The following is a 13,738-nucleotide window of genomic DNA, read 5'->3' on the forward strand; positions in this document are numbered from 1 at the left end:
CTGGTCTCTAGTCACAAGACATAGTATTGTCAAAAGCCTACCTTTCTGGTAAATGCAATTAATACTGAAATTGTTGTGTTTGCTGCAGTTATAGAAATAGAATGTTAAATTCTCCACAGGAGCAGGCCATCTCCACTGCCACAGGATATGATACAGTTTGAATGGACTCAGAAGCAGCTCTTACAGTGACTTCCAGTCTGGGATATATCTTTATTTCCAATCCAGATGAAAAAATGCTTTCTTAAAAAGAAAGTAGGTCACAAGATACAGCAGTTATTCTTTAAAATATTAGAGAACACACTTTTTCACAGGATACACACAGGGTACAGCTTCAGCTTGTTACTTTCAATATTCACAGTAAAACACTTTTGAAAAATAATCGAAGTGCAGCTTAAAGACCTCAAATGCCAGTTGTTAAATATTTCTGCAGAACCAAAGTAACACATCAAATGTCAACCGAGTTGCTCTTTTTTGTCTTCAGACTTGCTCAACCAGTTGTGCACATCAATGCTGAAGAAGGTTTCTTGGAAAGCCTGAAGCTTCACAGTTTTCATCTGTTCCAGCTATGTCAAAGGATAAATGCAAAGCTCCTGTGCTCTACATCTGCAGGACAAGACATTGATCATCAGGACAGCTTGTACAATGAAGATGCCACAAAGCCCTTTTGGTTTGCAATATCCATGCTGTATGATAAGCCCTGTTCAGATAGATTGTCCTAAACGTTTACAGTCACTTAAATTTGTGGTGAAGGAACAGTAAGGAGACCAGTTGGCTTGATCTTGTTGATTCCTCCATCTAGGATGCAGACCCTTGGGTACTTGTTTTTCACCAGATGAGCTGCAAACTGAAATAGATGTATCATTAGCACACTGCATATCACAGTCCTTATATTGAAATAACTTTGTGTCAAGTAAGACAAGTTAAATGAAAGAAAAAATTATTGGAACCAAGAAGTTCTTTCTTTGCACCAACTAGTCCAACACATGAACCCAGGCCTGTCAGCTGAAACAGCTGGAATGAATTTGGTGATCATGGAAGTGTCACAATGATAATTCTAAACTTAATCTATCTCTGCTTAGGCAGGATTTTACCTCATTCTAAATGCATTTGCTTACCTGTTGAACTTGGCCAACATGACTTGATTTCACAGGGATCAGATAAAAATTTGAGGTATAGCAGCTGTACTCTCCCCTGCACCCCAAATCTGACCATATACAGGTTACACAGTGCAAGCACAGACACATACAGCCCTTGAAAGCCTCTCTCCCCAGATAATTCATTCCATAAAACACACACAGCAGTTTTAAGTTTCTGTGAAGCAATTTAATGAGAAGTTGCTATACTGATGAAGGAACAATATTTTCTGTATCAAAATAATGATAATTAGTAAAAAAAAAACCAAAACAAAATAACAAAAGTTGCGTATCAAAGTATCTAACCCAAAACCAAAGGAACAACATTTTGTATTTTGTGTATTGTGTTAAACTTGCCTTTTAAATACTGACTGCAAGACATGACAAAACAAGCCACCAAAATGGATTAATTTGAAAGGAACTACTATAGTTTTACAATATTTCCAATAACTGTGAGAAAGACTGCCATGCCACCCCAGTTTTTCAGATTATTGTTTTATACTTGATTCATAAACTAGTACCATCTGTAAAATCACAAAGTGTTTCTAAATAGGCTAGGTAAAACACTCATAATGACCTTTTTGACACTTTAAAATTATTTGTGATACTATTCCAGAACCCAGTGCAAGCACAACGTCCAGATAACGAACTTTGCACAAAACCCCATATTACTAACTCAATAACAGCAGTAGGCACCCCATCCAGATTTAGTACATGGGATTCCTTTTTATGTTTACATTTCTTTTAATTACCTTTGATAGTGTAACAGATGCTAAGGCAGAACAAGATGTACTATGTGATTACCCTATCAAGTACAAGTCCCAAAATAATCTCTCTAATGGGTAAGAGTTCACAGTAGCAAAGTTTTAAATTCCTTCCATAGCCAGAACTTTTGCTTCACACTGAAGGTTATTTTATATGTGCAAGGAATTAATTTCTGTTCATTTATGTGTCAAACACAGCTACTGCATTCCTTTCTCTGTTTTTCAGGATGGATTTAACCAGGGAGTGAGCAATTAGTACATGATATGTAACCACTGAGGACTTGTTAAGACAGAAAAAGAGGTCACAGTGGAACAGTCAGGACATTTTGGCTGTCATGTTTGTTTCAGGTACTTGCCTAGGGAAGACCAAAAGTAAGTTCAATCATCTCTTCCCCCATTAGTTTGGGTCAGACAGTACAGGATTCCAAAGTAGGAAATGAAAATACCCCACAATCAATCAAAATACCTAATAGTGAAGTTACTGACTATGCCATTTTTCATCACAAAAGTAAAAGCCAAGCTTTTATATAGCAGAGGTCACATAATGTGCACAGAGATATCACTAGGAGAGTCTAGCTACCCCTTGCTATAATCATAGTCCATAAAGATGTGGTGTATAGTAAAAAAGAGACTCATTTGGCTCATTGCCAAAAACAGCACTCAGCTGTGCATACCATGAGCTACAAAAATAGTATATACTCCTAGTGAAATACTCCTACCAGACATCTCTACTTCATATGTTGATATCTGTCACCTCACAGTGCTCTCCACCTCTGAGTGATGAATGGGGCTCTGCCTTGGACACCAGTGCTGCTCATAGCTGGCAGACGTGAAAACTGGCAGGAAGCATTTCATGTGACAGGAAGCAGCATGTTATTTGCTGAGTACAATGTCCCATGTGTCAGAAGAAAGGTTCCACTCTCTGTCTACTGATAATTTTACACTTCTGATAACAACCTGTAAACTGTGCTCCAAGTTTTCGGATTCCCTAGCCATAACATAACCACCATTCCATATCATCTGAAAAGAATATATGCAAACAAATGCTTTATTATTTAGGGTTTGAGCATTAAGGCCTGTATCCCATGGTATTTTAGAACTGCTTTAGCAACCAAGGTATGGCTGGAAATCATTTTTCTTCACTGCATATGACAAGAGGTTCCTTTCTAACCTTATTGTGAGGAATCTCCTCCTTCTTACAGGCCCCCTGGGAAGCAAACACTGCTGAATCTGTGTCTGTCAGCAAATGAAAGGCAGAAAGCACAAGAACACAAGATGATATACCACAAGATGAACTGCTTTTACCTGTCCTCCTCCCCCCACACTTTTTTTTTTTTTTTTTTAAGGTTTTCACAGAACTGTCTGCAGTTGTCCACATAGCTTCAGTGAGAAAGGCTGCAAATATATCTCTAAATATTGCATCTGAACATCCAGCCAGGGAAAATGCAGTGAGTAGGAAACGTACTCCTAACGGTGCCTCACCACTGTGGGAATTAGCTGCAAGTCAGGGGCCCCAGAGACACACCCACTGCCATAAGCTGAGAGCTACCATCAAACCCCAAGTATCAGCCTCCAAGAGTTTTGCACATACACCCGTCTCCACACTCCAAAGAAGAAAAGAATCAAAGTTTAACTCATAGGGTTGTAAGGTTTGATCTGATTAAAGACATTTCTAGTTTTACCTTTTGGCTTCCCACATTGTGTCACTGAAACCAGAAACAGTAACTTCAGGTAAAGAGTAATTTAGAAATAGTCATCTCACTAGGTTTTACAATCTTCCTAATTAAAGCTTTGACTCTTTATAGTTTTGTTCCTTCATACATGTTTGTGCCTTCCTCTCCCAGACAGAGGAGTCCGTCTGTCAACAGACATGTTACTGAAATGTTCCAACACCATCTGCTGTCTTTTCCTGCCAAAAATATACTATATGAAGCTAGAGCACATGAAAGTGTTATTTCTGGCATGTGCACTGATGGAGGGGTATGAGAGGAAGGGCTATTTGAAACAGCTACACAGACTTCTTCCCCAATGTGACCTTAATTTACGTTCAAAGATCAGTAGCTTAAATTCAAGAAATTAAGAAAGATTAAAAAAAAGTTTCCTAAAAAGTGAAAAAATCAGTGGTTCAAAAAGGGCAAAATTTCATGTGTCACAAAAAGCCTGAGGTGCTGCTCTGAATTAACATGATACTTTCCACAGCAGAAACTGTCACCCTGGACTTCATACATAGGCTCTATTGCCTTTGTAAACGTGTCATAAAGTGTCAACTAAGAGTCTAATAATAGGTAGCTGAATTCATATTTTGTAGTCCACTAAACTTAATGGACAGAGGTGCTCTTAAGATAGAAGATAACATAGTGAGGAGATAAATCAATGAGTTCCATCTACATTTGAGAGAGATTTATTCAAACACATAAAGGTAGTGCACAATTAAATTTCCATTATACAGGTTGATCTGAAATAGAAATGAACCTCTGTCATTTATAGGGAGATTATGCTTTTCTGTTGGCATTACTTCGGAGATATCTGTTTCCCCATACCACCAATGGACCACAGTCCTCTGTAATCCTTCCTTTCATTCAGACGAAAGCTCTGCTTGGAGGAAATGGAGTCATGCTTCTCTGAGGTAGCGGATATTTCACCCTGTTTTGGTGTTGCTCTCAATACAAACAGTGTAACAGGTCTGTTCCTTTAAGTATCATCAAGAACCTTAATAATCCACACATGGGAGCATCTAATCAAAATGTTTCTACTACCCTGTTCCAAGCAGTAAAATCACAGCTTTCAAGTGTGTTGAATGTATTACACCAGGTACATCACCTTTGCAGACTGTCCACCGCAGAGTCCAATAACACGACCCCACCTGAGCAGCACCATTCCCAGCACCCATGGGGGTACCCAGCAGGGTTGCTAAGTACACGGTATTCACTGTCACAGGCATCCTCTGTGACAGATTGTAATTCAAGGGCAAGTTGGGAGTGATGGAGGAGTAACATACTGTACCAGAACACCGAAAAAGACAGCTGTGACAAATGTTACCAGGGTATAAATGTTAATATAATATACTGAAAAGAGTCAGAAGCAAAAGAGATACTTTAGAAGCTGCAGAGAAACATTAACCAAATATCGTAGCACTCATTCATTGCCATAATATTATAATCAGTTATTCATTTGTAAACATGCTACAGAAACTTCTCAGGGACTGCAGTCTTCTCTGCTGTATGGTTTCTTTACTGAAATGAAGGCACTGGAACAGGCTGCTCAGGGAAGTGGTTGAGTCACTATCCCTGGAGGTATTTAAAAGATGTGTAGATGTGGTGCTTAGGGACATGGTTAGTGGTGGACTTGGCAGTGTTGAGTTAAAGGCTGGACTTGATCTTCAAGGTCTTAAATGATTCTATGATTCTATGATTTCTGCCAAGAGTTCACTGCTCTGAAAGCATGCCATACCCAAAGTTCATCAGTCTAGAGCTTTTGAACACCACTTTCCATATGCCACAAAGCAGACCCAGCACACAAGATTATTTTTAGTCCACTATTTGTTATATTAAAGGTTTCCAGAAAAATGAAATGGCACTTTTTAACACTAATGGAAAGACAGGCACCTCAAATCTCCCGTAACAACAAAATAGTCCCCCTGTTTAATGGTTACAGTATTAGCACAAACTAAATGGAAGTACAAAACACAAGAAGCAAAACTGGGCAAACAATACGATGTTAAAAAAAGAGAACACAAAAAAGAGAGAAAAGAGAGAAAGGAAAAGAGGGTAAAGAGAGAAAGAAAAAAAGAAGCACTTTCTACTCTAACAAGATCAATGAAAAAATTCTTCACACACAGGCCTGGCCAAAAAGGAACACTTTCCATTCCATCAGTATAAAAATACAGCAGGTAACTTAAAGGACTTAAGAGATTTGAAAATAAGCCTATACAAACAGGTATTTGATATCTGGTTTCAGAATAAATTTTACTGAGAATGAGAGTAAGAGTAAACACTCAAATTTCTTCAAGTAATAACTTTTAAACACCTGCATTTTTAATTTTCCAATTAGAAATGCCATATATTAAAAAAAATTCCCAGATAAGAGCCAGCACTTGAAAATGCAAACTCAGTTGCAGAGGTTTAGCTGTTGTAAAACAGCTAATTTATACAGATCAAAACATATCCACTGTTTCCAATATAGTTGAATGGTTGTAAAATTAAAACACAGAAAGCAAACCTATTTTATTTTTGATTCAACAGAAAACAAAAAAGCTGTTAGTGAATAGAAATTATTATTTTTTTTTTTTATAAAAGACACATAACATCTGGCTTGGATATAAAAAAGGAAGCATAAGTCTTTCTGAAAGATTATACCTCTCTCCAAGTCTAAAGATTGTCCTAGATGTTGAAAAAATGTTCAAAGAAATACTTGGTGGTGAAAAACCTTTCTTTGTGATTTGCAATGCGTTTTGCTATTGTTACCCAAACAAGAATCTTTTTTCTTAACCACAGAAACAGCTGATTAGGAAGCCTCTGTCAGATCCATATAGAAACTACCAGCTCTTAGATATTATTAAGGGCATGCCTACACTACCAGATTTGTCCTGTTTCTTCTTAGACTCCAGGATAAAAGTCCTTGGACCACCCTCACAATGGACACATTTCCTCCTGTAGCACCCAGTCAGTCTTCAAAAGCTGATTCATATACAGGTGTGTTTTTAAACTGGGAATAACATTACCCAAGTCTCCTAGACATATAACACACATTTACGAGTTCACTATCATCTCTATTTCAGTTATCATTACTTCAGATTCTCTGAACTGGAGTAGTAGGAAATACTGCCTTAAAAATTAAAAAACAGCCCCAGAAAGTGATTCTACATTATAATGCAGTAGCCCTGAGTGACAGGGATAGAGCCTAATCCATGCAAGCTCATGAAAGGACAAGAGTGCTCTTTCAGGGCAGAATCACACAAAGACAGTAAAACCACAGCCAAGACTGACACGTCAGAAAGAAACTCTGGAGCCTGGCAGTATGACTCCAGGACTCAGATTCACCACCTCCCATCTTTGCTGTCCTTACAGATCTGTCAGAAGGCTGAGGAGAGTTTAGATCCTGCTTGCCAAGCACTTCCCAGAAGTCAGACCTCTTTTGATCGGTAAAGCTGATGACCCCACAATCCCTCATCTCAAGGACATCCAGACCTCTGTGTAAGGCAGGCACATAGATGGGACAAACAATGTCTAGATCAAACAACCAACTAACATTTCCAACTAATGTAAATGCTTGTCTCAATAAAGATTAAAGAACAGAGAACCTATTTAGAGTTTTAGAAACAGTCTGCTTTCCTTGGCACCTACTTCATAAGAGGAAAAGGAATGCTCAAATTCTGCTCCTGAGCAGAATTTTCAGCTCCTCAGCAGAATTGTTCATATTCCCCTTTTCCTCTTTCATACCTACCTGGAAGGGAGGAATATTTAGACCATCTCTGCTGTACCTGAGCCATTCAGTGCAAACAAAACAAACCCACTGAGAGGGTAGAATTACAACAGCATGACACAACTCCTGGCTGGCAGCCCAAGTGTCTTTCTTGGGCCGTGTGAAGAGCAATGTACTTACAACAGCTAGACAATGAAGGAAAACACACATACATGCTATGATAATAAAAAGTACTAAAAATAATAGATTTTACTCAAAATAATTAAGACCTTACTATGTCTTGGGTAGAGATACAACCAGCAGGCTTTTTACTGATCTACTAAGCCATTCAATCTCTTCAAAACACAATCTCGTTCTCTTTAAGGGCAACAAAGAGGCACCTGATGATTCCAGTAGTCTCTAACTCTAAATGCAGAAGGGTGAGTGATGCCTTAACACACAAAAAACCCTAATCTGTGAAGCATAAGGAGCCTCTCCATCCCTGCAAAGAGAAAATATTTTCAGTTTTCATTCCACTTGTTCAACCACTTTTCTGCAGAGAATATGTAGAACAAAATACAGCTCTAAGAGAGGTATAGTGGAAACATGTCAAGAAGTTTATTGCCTAATTTCTGTTTACTTTCACTGTAGTCAGTTTTCGTTCCACTTATTCTCTGCAGAAAAGTGATTGAACATGTAGAACAAAATACAGCTCTTAAGAGAGGTATAGTGGAAACATGTCAAGAAGTTTATTGCCTAATTTCTGTTTACTTTCACTGTAGAAGTTTCATTAGGCCCTTCTAATTACATGCGTCTGTCTTTAGAAGCATGAATGTATCTGTCCTTTAGTACTCTATGCAACACCTAATCTTCAGATGACCCTAGGAAGTGTCATAGGTATCCATCCATTTGCATTTTCAAGACAGGTTTATAACAAGAAACCAGCTTCAGCAGGCAGAGACTTGCTTCTCTGGCAAGGTCATTTTAAAAAGATGACAACAAAACCACACAAATTCAGTGGTAACTGTACACTTTCACTTACATGTCCCAGCCTTCACATAAGAAGAGAGATATATTTTATAGCATGCTGGGAGAGAGTAAACGTTACTTTCATACAGATTTTTTTTTTTTTTTTTTTAATGCTAGGAATATGTTATGCAAAAAGAATCTTGAACTTGACCCTCTCCCCCGTGCCTTGAAAAGGGTCAGAAGGATCTCATGGAAAATCTGGACTGCTTGCCTCTGCTTTGGAGATAATTCATGTATTTTATCTATTAGCTACTGTGATGAAATGACTACTTTGCTTCAGTAACTTGTAGAAGTTGTCTAGACAATGTCTTTATAGCAGCATAGCTTATCTAGATAAAAAAATAACAATATAACAATGAGAAGTTACAATTCAGAATTTCCCTGCTATAAAGACAGATGTTTTTAAACTTCGACTTAGTATAGCTTATCTGTCTTTTACCAAGGCAACAAATAAATGGGTTACTAATTATTAGACAGATTAAAGTGTCCCTTAAAGTGTATCTTATTCTATTACAGCATTTAACTGGCAATAAACCACATATATTAAACAATGAGTGAAACATATATATTAAACAACCACACCACACAAGTCGAAGCATGTCACTGTCAGAATTAAGTTCCTGGTGCATGATTTAATATCAGGTAAGGTATTTCTCCTGCTCTAATTTCAGGCAACACTGTGGTAATAAAGACAAAAACTTGGAAATGGAAACAGGTAATGGCTTAGCCCTTCAAGATTGATCGATGGAGAGGAAATGAAGACTAAAGTCACCCTTCCAAAAAAAGACCCAGACCAATCCCCTTCCTACATATGCCTAACTGTGATTGGACTTTGCACTTGCTGTATCTCAGACTATGGAAGTGACAAAAATCAGGAGACTTGCTACTTGCCATACACCAAAAAAAGAAGGAAAACTTGAGCACTCATTGCCTATTTACTATTATACTCCAGCTGTAATGATCCTTTGTCTGTACTGGAATTTACAAGGTATTTAATCCATCAATGGATGTGGGAAAGGGCAATTTAAATTCACTTAATAGATAGTGCCACTTAACATATTTAAAAGTTAAAAAACAAAATAGAGTCTTGTTTATTAACTCCAGCATAATGGCTTTTATAGAGATCTTTCCTGCTCTTTTCAGAGACAAACAATTATCTGCTCTGTTAACAAGCACCCAGAATCTCCTAGGAGAAGAAAGGCTGGTACAAAGCAAGTACTAGCCTAAAGGAAGGAATATTCTGCATGGAAGTGCAAACCAAGCACCACCAGAGGACGTCAAATGCAAGCTCCTCCTCTCAATATCATTATGCTGCTAATGGCACATTCAGTAAGGCCCTTGTAGACCAGCCAATCTATTAATTTACCTTTTAGAGCGAATAAATTAAGTGGTTTAACAAGCAGGATTACCCTGGTCTAACTGTCTCCTAAGGAAGTGTTCAGCTGGAGGCAGAGCTATACTGAAATGTGCAGCTCTGCTGGCTGCTTTGCCTCCTGCTGGAATAATGCTGTGGTGAAGTTTTCTGTTTCTCCTCTCGCCTAGCAAGTTCTAGACAGCATTTTCTTTCTAATTTAAGTGTTTTATCACCTGGCACCAAATAAAATACAGAAGACAGAAACAGAAAAGAAGTGTGAAAAGCACAAAAGGCTTCTTATACTTATCTGTCTGGTACATTTAACATTACTTTTTAATTTTTAAAAAATCATTTAAATTACGCCAAGTAGGCTACTAATACCAAACACAAATGAAAGTTTCTGCCTTCTAATTACAAATAACCCCATAAATTATCAGTGCTTTCATGCTTACCCCTACCATTTTGTTTGGTTAAGTTCACAAATAGTGGGAGACAGTTCTATATGCAGCCACACAGAGTGAAACTGAAATCTGCCTTAAAAAAAACACACAAAAGTAAGGGGTTCTACATTTTCTTAACAGTCAAATTGAGGCTGGTTTTATACATACTCTAAGGGTGTGACAGAGGTGGTGTGTCCTCACCAGTATTTAGGCTCCAGTATGTAATTAATTTGTGGTAAAACTGGTCAATCCAGTATTTTGTTGCTATTTAAAACTCTACACTCTTCAGTTAAACTTTCAAGAACTCAAAGAGCAAATCAAGAGGCAAAGGAGCATTTCACTTTCACGGAAAGCTGTAATATTGACAATTCCAGGTAAACTGGGTAAACATTGTCTCAGTCGGAGAAAATCTGGGTTTGAGGATAAGGCAGCACCCTCTCAAGTGACTGAAGTACTTGCACTTGCTAAACACACTGTAAGTTTCCTTTAGCTGCACTGCAAAGGACATGTTCAATTTTCCTTCAACAAAACACGTAAAAGCCAAAACAAATCTAAGTTTGCATAAGAAATGTTACTACATTACAGAAGAAAATTTTATCTTCTTAGCTACAGTGTAATCCACAACATGGGCTGCAATGCCTTTGTCCTTTTTTCCTTTCAGACACTTGCTTCAGGTTGTTTCTTGGTTCTGTTTTAGACAGAATACTTAGTGTTACTCTGTTTCAGATCAAACATTTCTGACTGGTCCCGCAAAAAACCTCCCAGAACATAATTTGGTAGTATGTGGGATATCTCCTATAAAGATACTCATCAGAGAATACCAAAGCACTTCCTTTTTCCTGCTCCTGTTTTTCAGGACGTTAGTCAATAGTTAGGCCCCTACTGAGATAAATTAGGATGTTCAACAATTTAGCATGTAGAAGCTGATATAAATTACTAATCTGAATTATCCAGACTCCAGCATTATTTACTGTTGTCTGTATTCATGCCCTTGATGTAATTCTAAGCATAAACACATATGTTATAGCAATATACTTACAGCAGCTGTGTTCTTCGCTGCATTTCCTACAATCACCACAACTCTTCCTTTAAAGCTCTGGAGCATGGCAGTTGCTGGGCACTGGACGAGATCCCCTTCTGCAGTAAATGCTGATCCAAATGGGACATTGATGCTGCCAGCAATGTGGCCACGATTAAAGCTTAGGAAGATCAGTTAAGGGCATCTGAAAGGCAGAGAAATCTCTGGTACACACACAGCTGTAAGAGAACCTGCTCTTCATCCTGGCTGCCATGCTACTGAAGTGTTGGTCTTTTGTAGGAGTGCATTTTGATAAACCTGATTTATTCATATGGAGGTAGCAACTTCTGACACTATACAGCAAAAAAAAAAAAAGACAGAATGAAGAGTTGTTTGTTTCATAAAGACAATAGCACAGCACTACAGAAAGTGATCTGATGAAGCACTAAATGAAACACTTCATGCTGAGGACTGAATAGCCAGAACGTATGTATATGTGTATTTTACTTCAAATCAGCCCTAGTCTGATAACAGAATCTAAATCCAATAAGCAGCTGGATCACTGCTTCCAGAGAAGTTTTATGCAAAAAAGACATAAGTACTTACAATGAGAACCACAACTAAATAGCATTATTGGAAAACTTCCCTAAACCTCCTGCCAACTCCCACAATCCCTCTACAATTATGATCCAAACTGAAATTCTAATGCACATGCACTCAGATTCCCAGACAACGAACGCCATGTATATTATATGCAGTGCCTCTAACAGCAAGTGTGTCTTGGGTATTGAAATGCAAACAGAGAAGTGCCAGCATCTCTGAGATACAGTTAATTGTGCTTTGCTTTCAAAGGATAATCATTCAATGAGATTTTGTGAACTAATATTAAATGTGAAAGTCTCTTCAACAGAAATTAGGCTGGACCACTACTACCTAGCTTTTTATGAATCTGAAAATGTGCCATGACCTTGACAAACTCCTGAGTTACTTTCATAAGACTGTACTCACATGCTTGGAACACTCCCCCTCCACAACAATAAACAAGAACAGCTTTGAAGCTATGTGAAACAGCAAAGTTCTGTAAAAATACACACAATGTCAAATACTTACTCTTTAATACTTTATTTGCAGAGAGCTAGTTTAATTTATAATTAAAATTCAGAATCCTTTTTAATAAAGGAGCTGCCTTAAATGGAGGTAGGATTTAATTGACCTAAGTTAATACCACATTCATTTCTTGTGATTTATGTAACAGTTTCAGCTTTATGATCATTTTGTTACATTAAAATTACTTTGGACAGATATAGTTGCTCACACTTATGCCACTTAGTATGCTCAACTGCTCAGAGAAACTTGAGCTAATCTTTTAAAAGAGAAATACATTTGATACCAACATTAATACCAAATTAGACAGATCCAAAGTGTATTTGCTGTCATTCACACTCTCCCTCATCTTAAGTGACCATCCTAAGCGTTCCAGTACTGAGACAATTAACAAAAAGGCCAAGATTTTGTGCTACAGACTGAGAGACTGTAAGTATGCATCTATAACTTTTATAAGAGAAATGGAAGGCTGCCAGTATTTCTGCTGACATGCTTCATGAAATGAGCCTTAGATGAACTGCCTTGAGTATGTTACCTTAAGTCACCTGTTACAAAGGTGCCCACTGGGAAAAAAGGGCTAGCAGCTCTTGGCCTTGCAACGTGAGCTTCATTACAAAACAGAACCTTAGCATTCAAGTACACCCTAATATGAAATATGAAACATATTGGATACTTGTTGAAAGTTGTCTCGTGATTTTTTTAAATCAGACTGAAAACAAAGTGAGAGTGAAGCTTAGCATCACAGGTATAGATGATGAGGAAGACTAACACCAAAACATAAGAAATTATTGTGACAAACACAAAGACTGTTTCCTAACTGCAAGAATGAACAGGATACTGAATACAGTATTCCTGTGGATTCCCATGTATATTCAGAACTGCTGACAGTTTAATAGCTTTCTACGTAACACTTTTTCTTCTACAACTGACATAAAAATCAACTCACTCAAGGGGTAATTTTACTACCTTTTTAATAATGACATTCCCTACCTCCCAATAGGTATTAGAATTTAAGTCCACCTATTATTTAAAGGACATGATATTTTAGTCCACCATAAACTACAATGATACCTAAACAACAGGAGCAGTGGTTACAGTACCCTGTTCAGTGTTCTCTCTCCAGCATGCCTCCTCATTCAAGAAATGTAAGTGGCAAGTCTGAGAAAAATTTTGTAATATGAAAGATAGCCTCATGGAACGTCTTGCTTCATAGCAGTCAAATGATTTAAAAATAATTGAAATTTTGAATCCACTCTCCTAGAGTAGGATAGGATTAGTATGACAGTAGGGTAGAACCTATTATCAAGTTATTAGGAAAGCTGTAGAGACATTTAGGTGTACACCTTGCCTTTGATCCTGATTATAATATAAATAAAACCATTCCGGTACACAGATATAGCCTTTCAGTGCAATGATTGTAGCCTAGGCATTTTATATTACTTGCTCACCTTCTGCATTATCCCTGATGATTTCTAGAAAGTAGCTTAAATAATTAA

The 13,738-nt window shown here is 37.6% G+C and overlaps 1 protein-coding gene across 1 annotated transcript in view; it reads right to left on the reverse strand.

Annotated features, from left to right (window-relative positions):
- Window positions 1-613: 613 nt before the first annotated feature.
- The window catches only part of TBCK (TBC1 domain containing kinase), a gene marked incomplete at its 5' end in the record, with an annotated part of 14,832 nt that continues 1,707 nt past the window's right edge, over window positions 614-13,738 (reverse strand). Inside the window, 2 exons of the mRNA XM_008936833.1 lie at window positions 614-844; window positions 11,160-11,319. Of these exons, the coding sequence (XP_008935081.1) occupies window positions 734-844; window positions 11,160-11,319 (271 nt within the window). The remainder of the gene's footprint in view (window positions 845-11,159; window positions 11,320-13,738) is intronic.

The sequence above is a fragment of the Merops nubicus genome, unplaced genomic scaffold (assembly GCF_000691845.1).
Source record: "Merops nubicus isolate BGI_N331 unplaced genomic scaffold, ASM69184v1 scaffold5290, whole genome shotgun sequence".
In the NCBI taxonomy this organism is placed as follows: domain Eukaryota; kingdom Metazoa; phylum Chordata; class Aves; order Coraciiformes; family Meropidae; genus Merops; species Merops nubicus.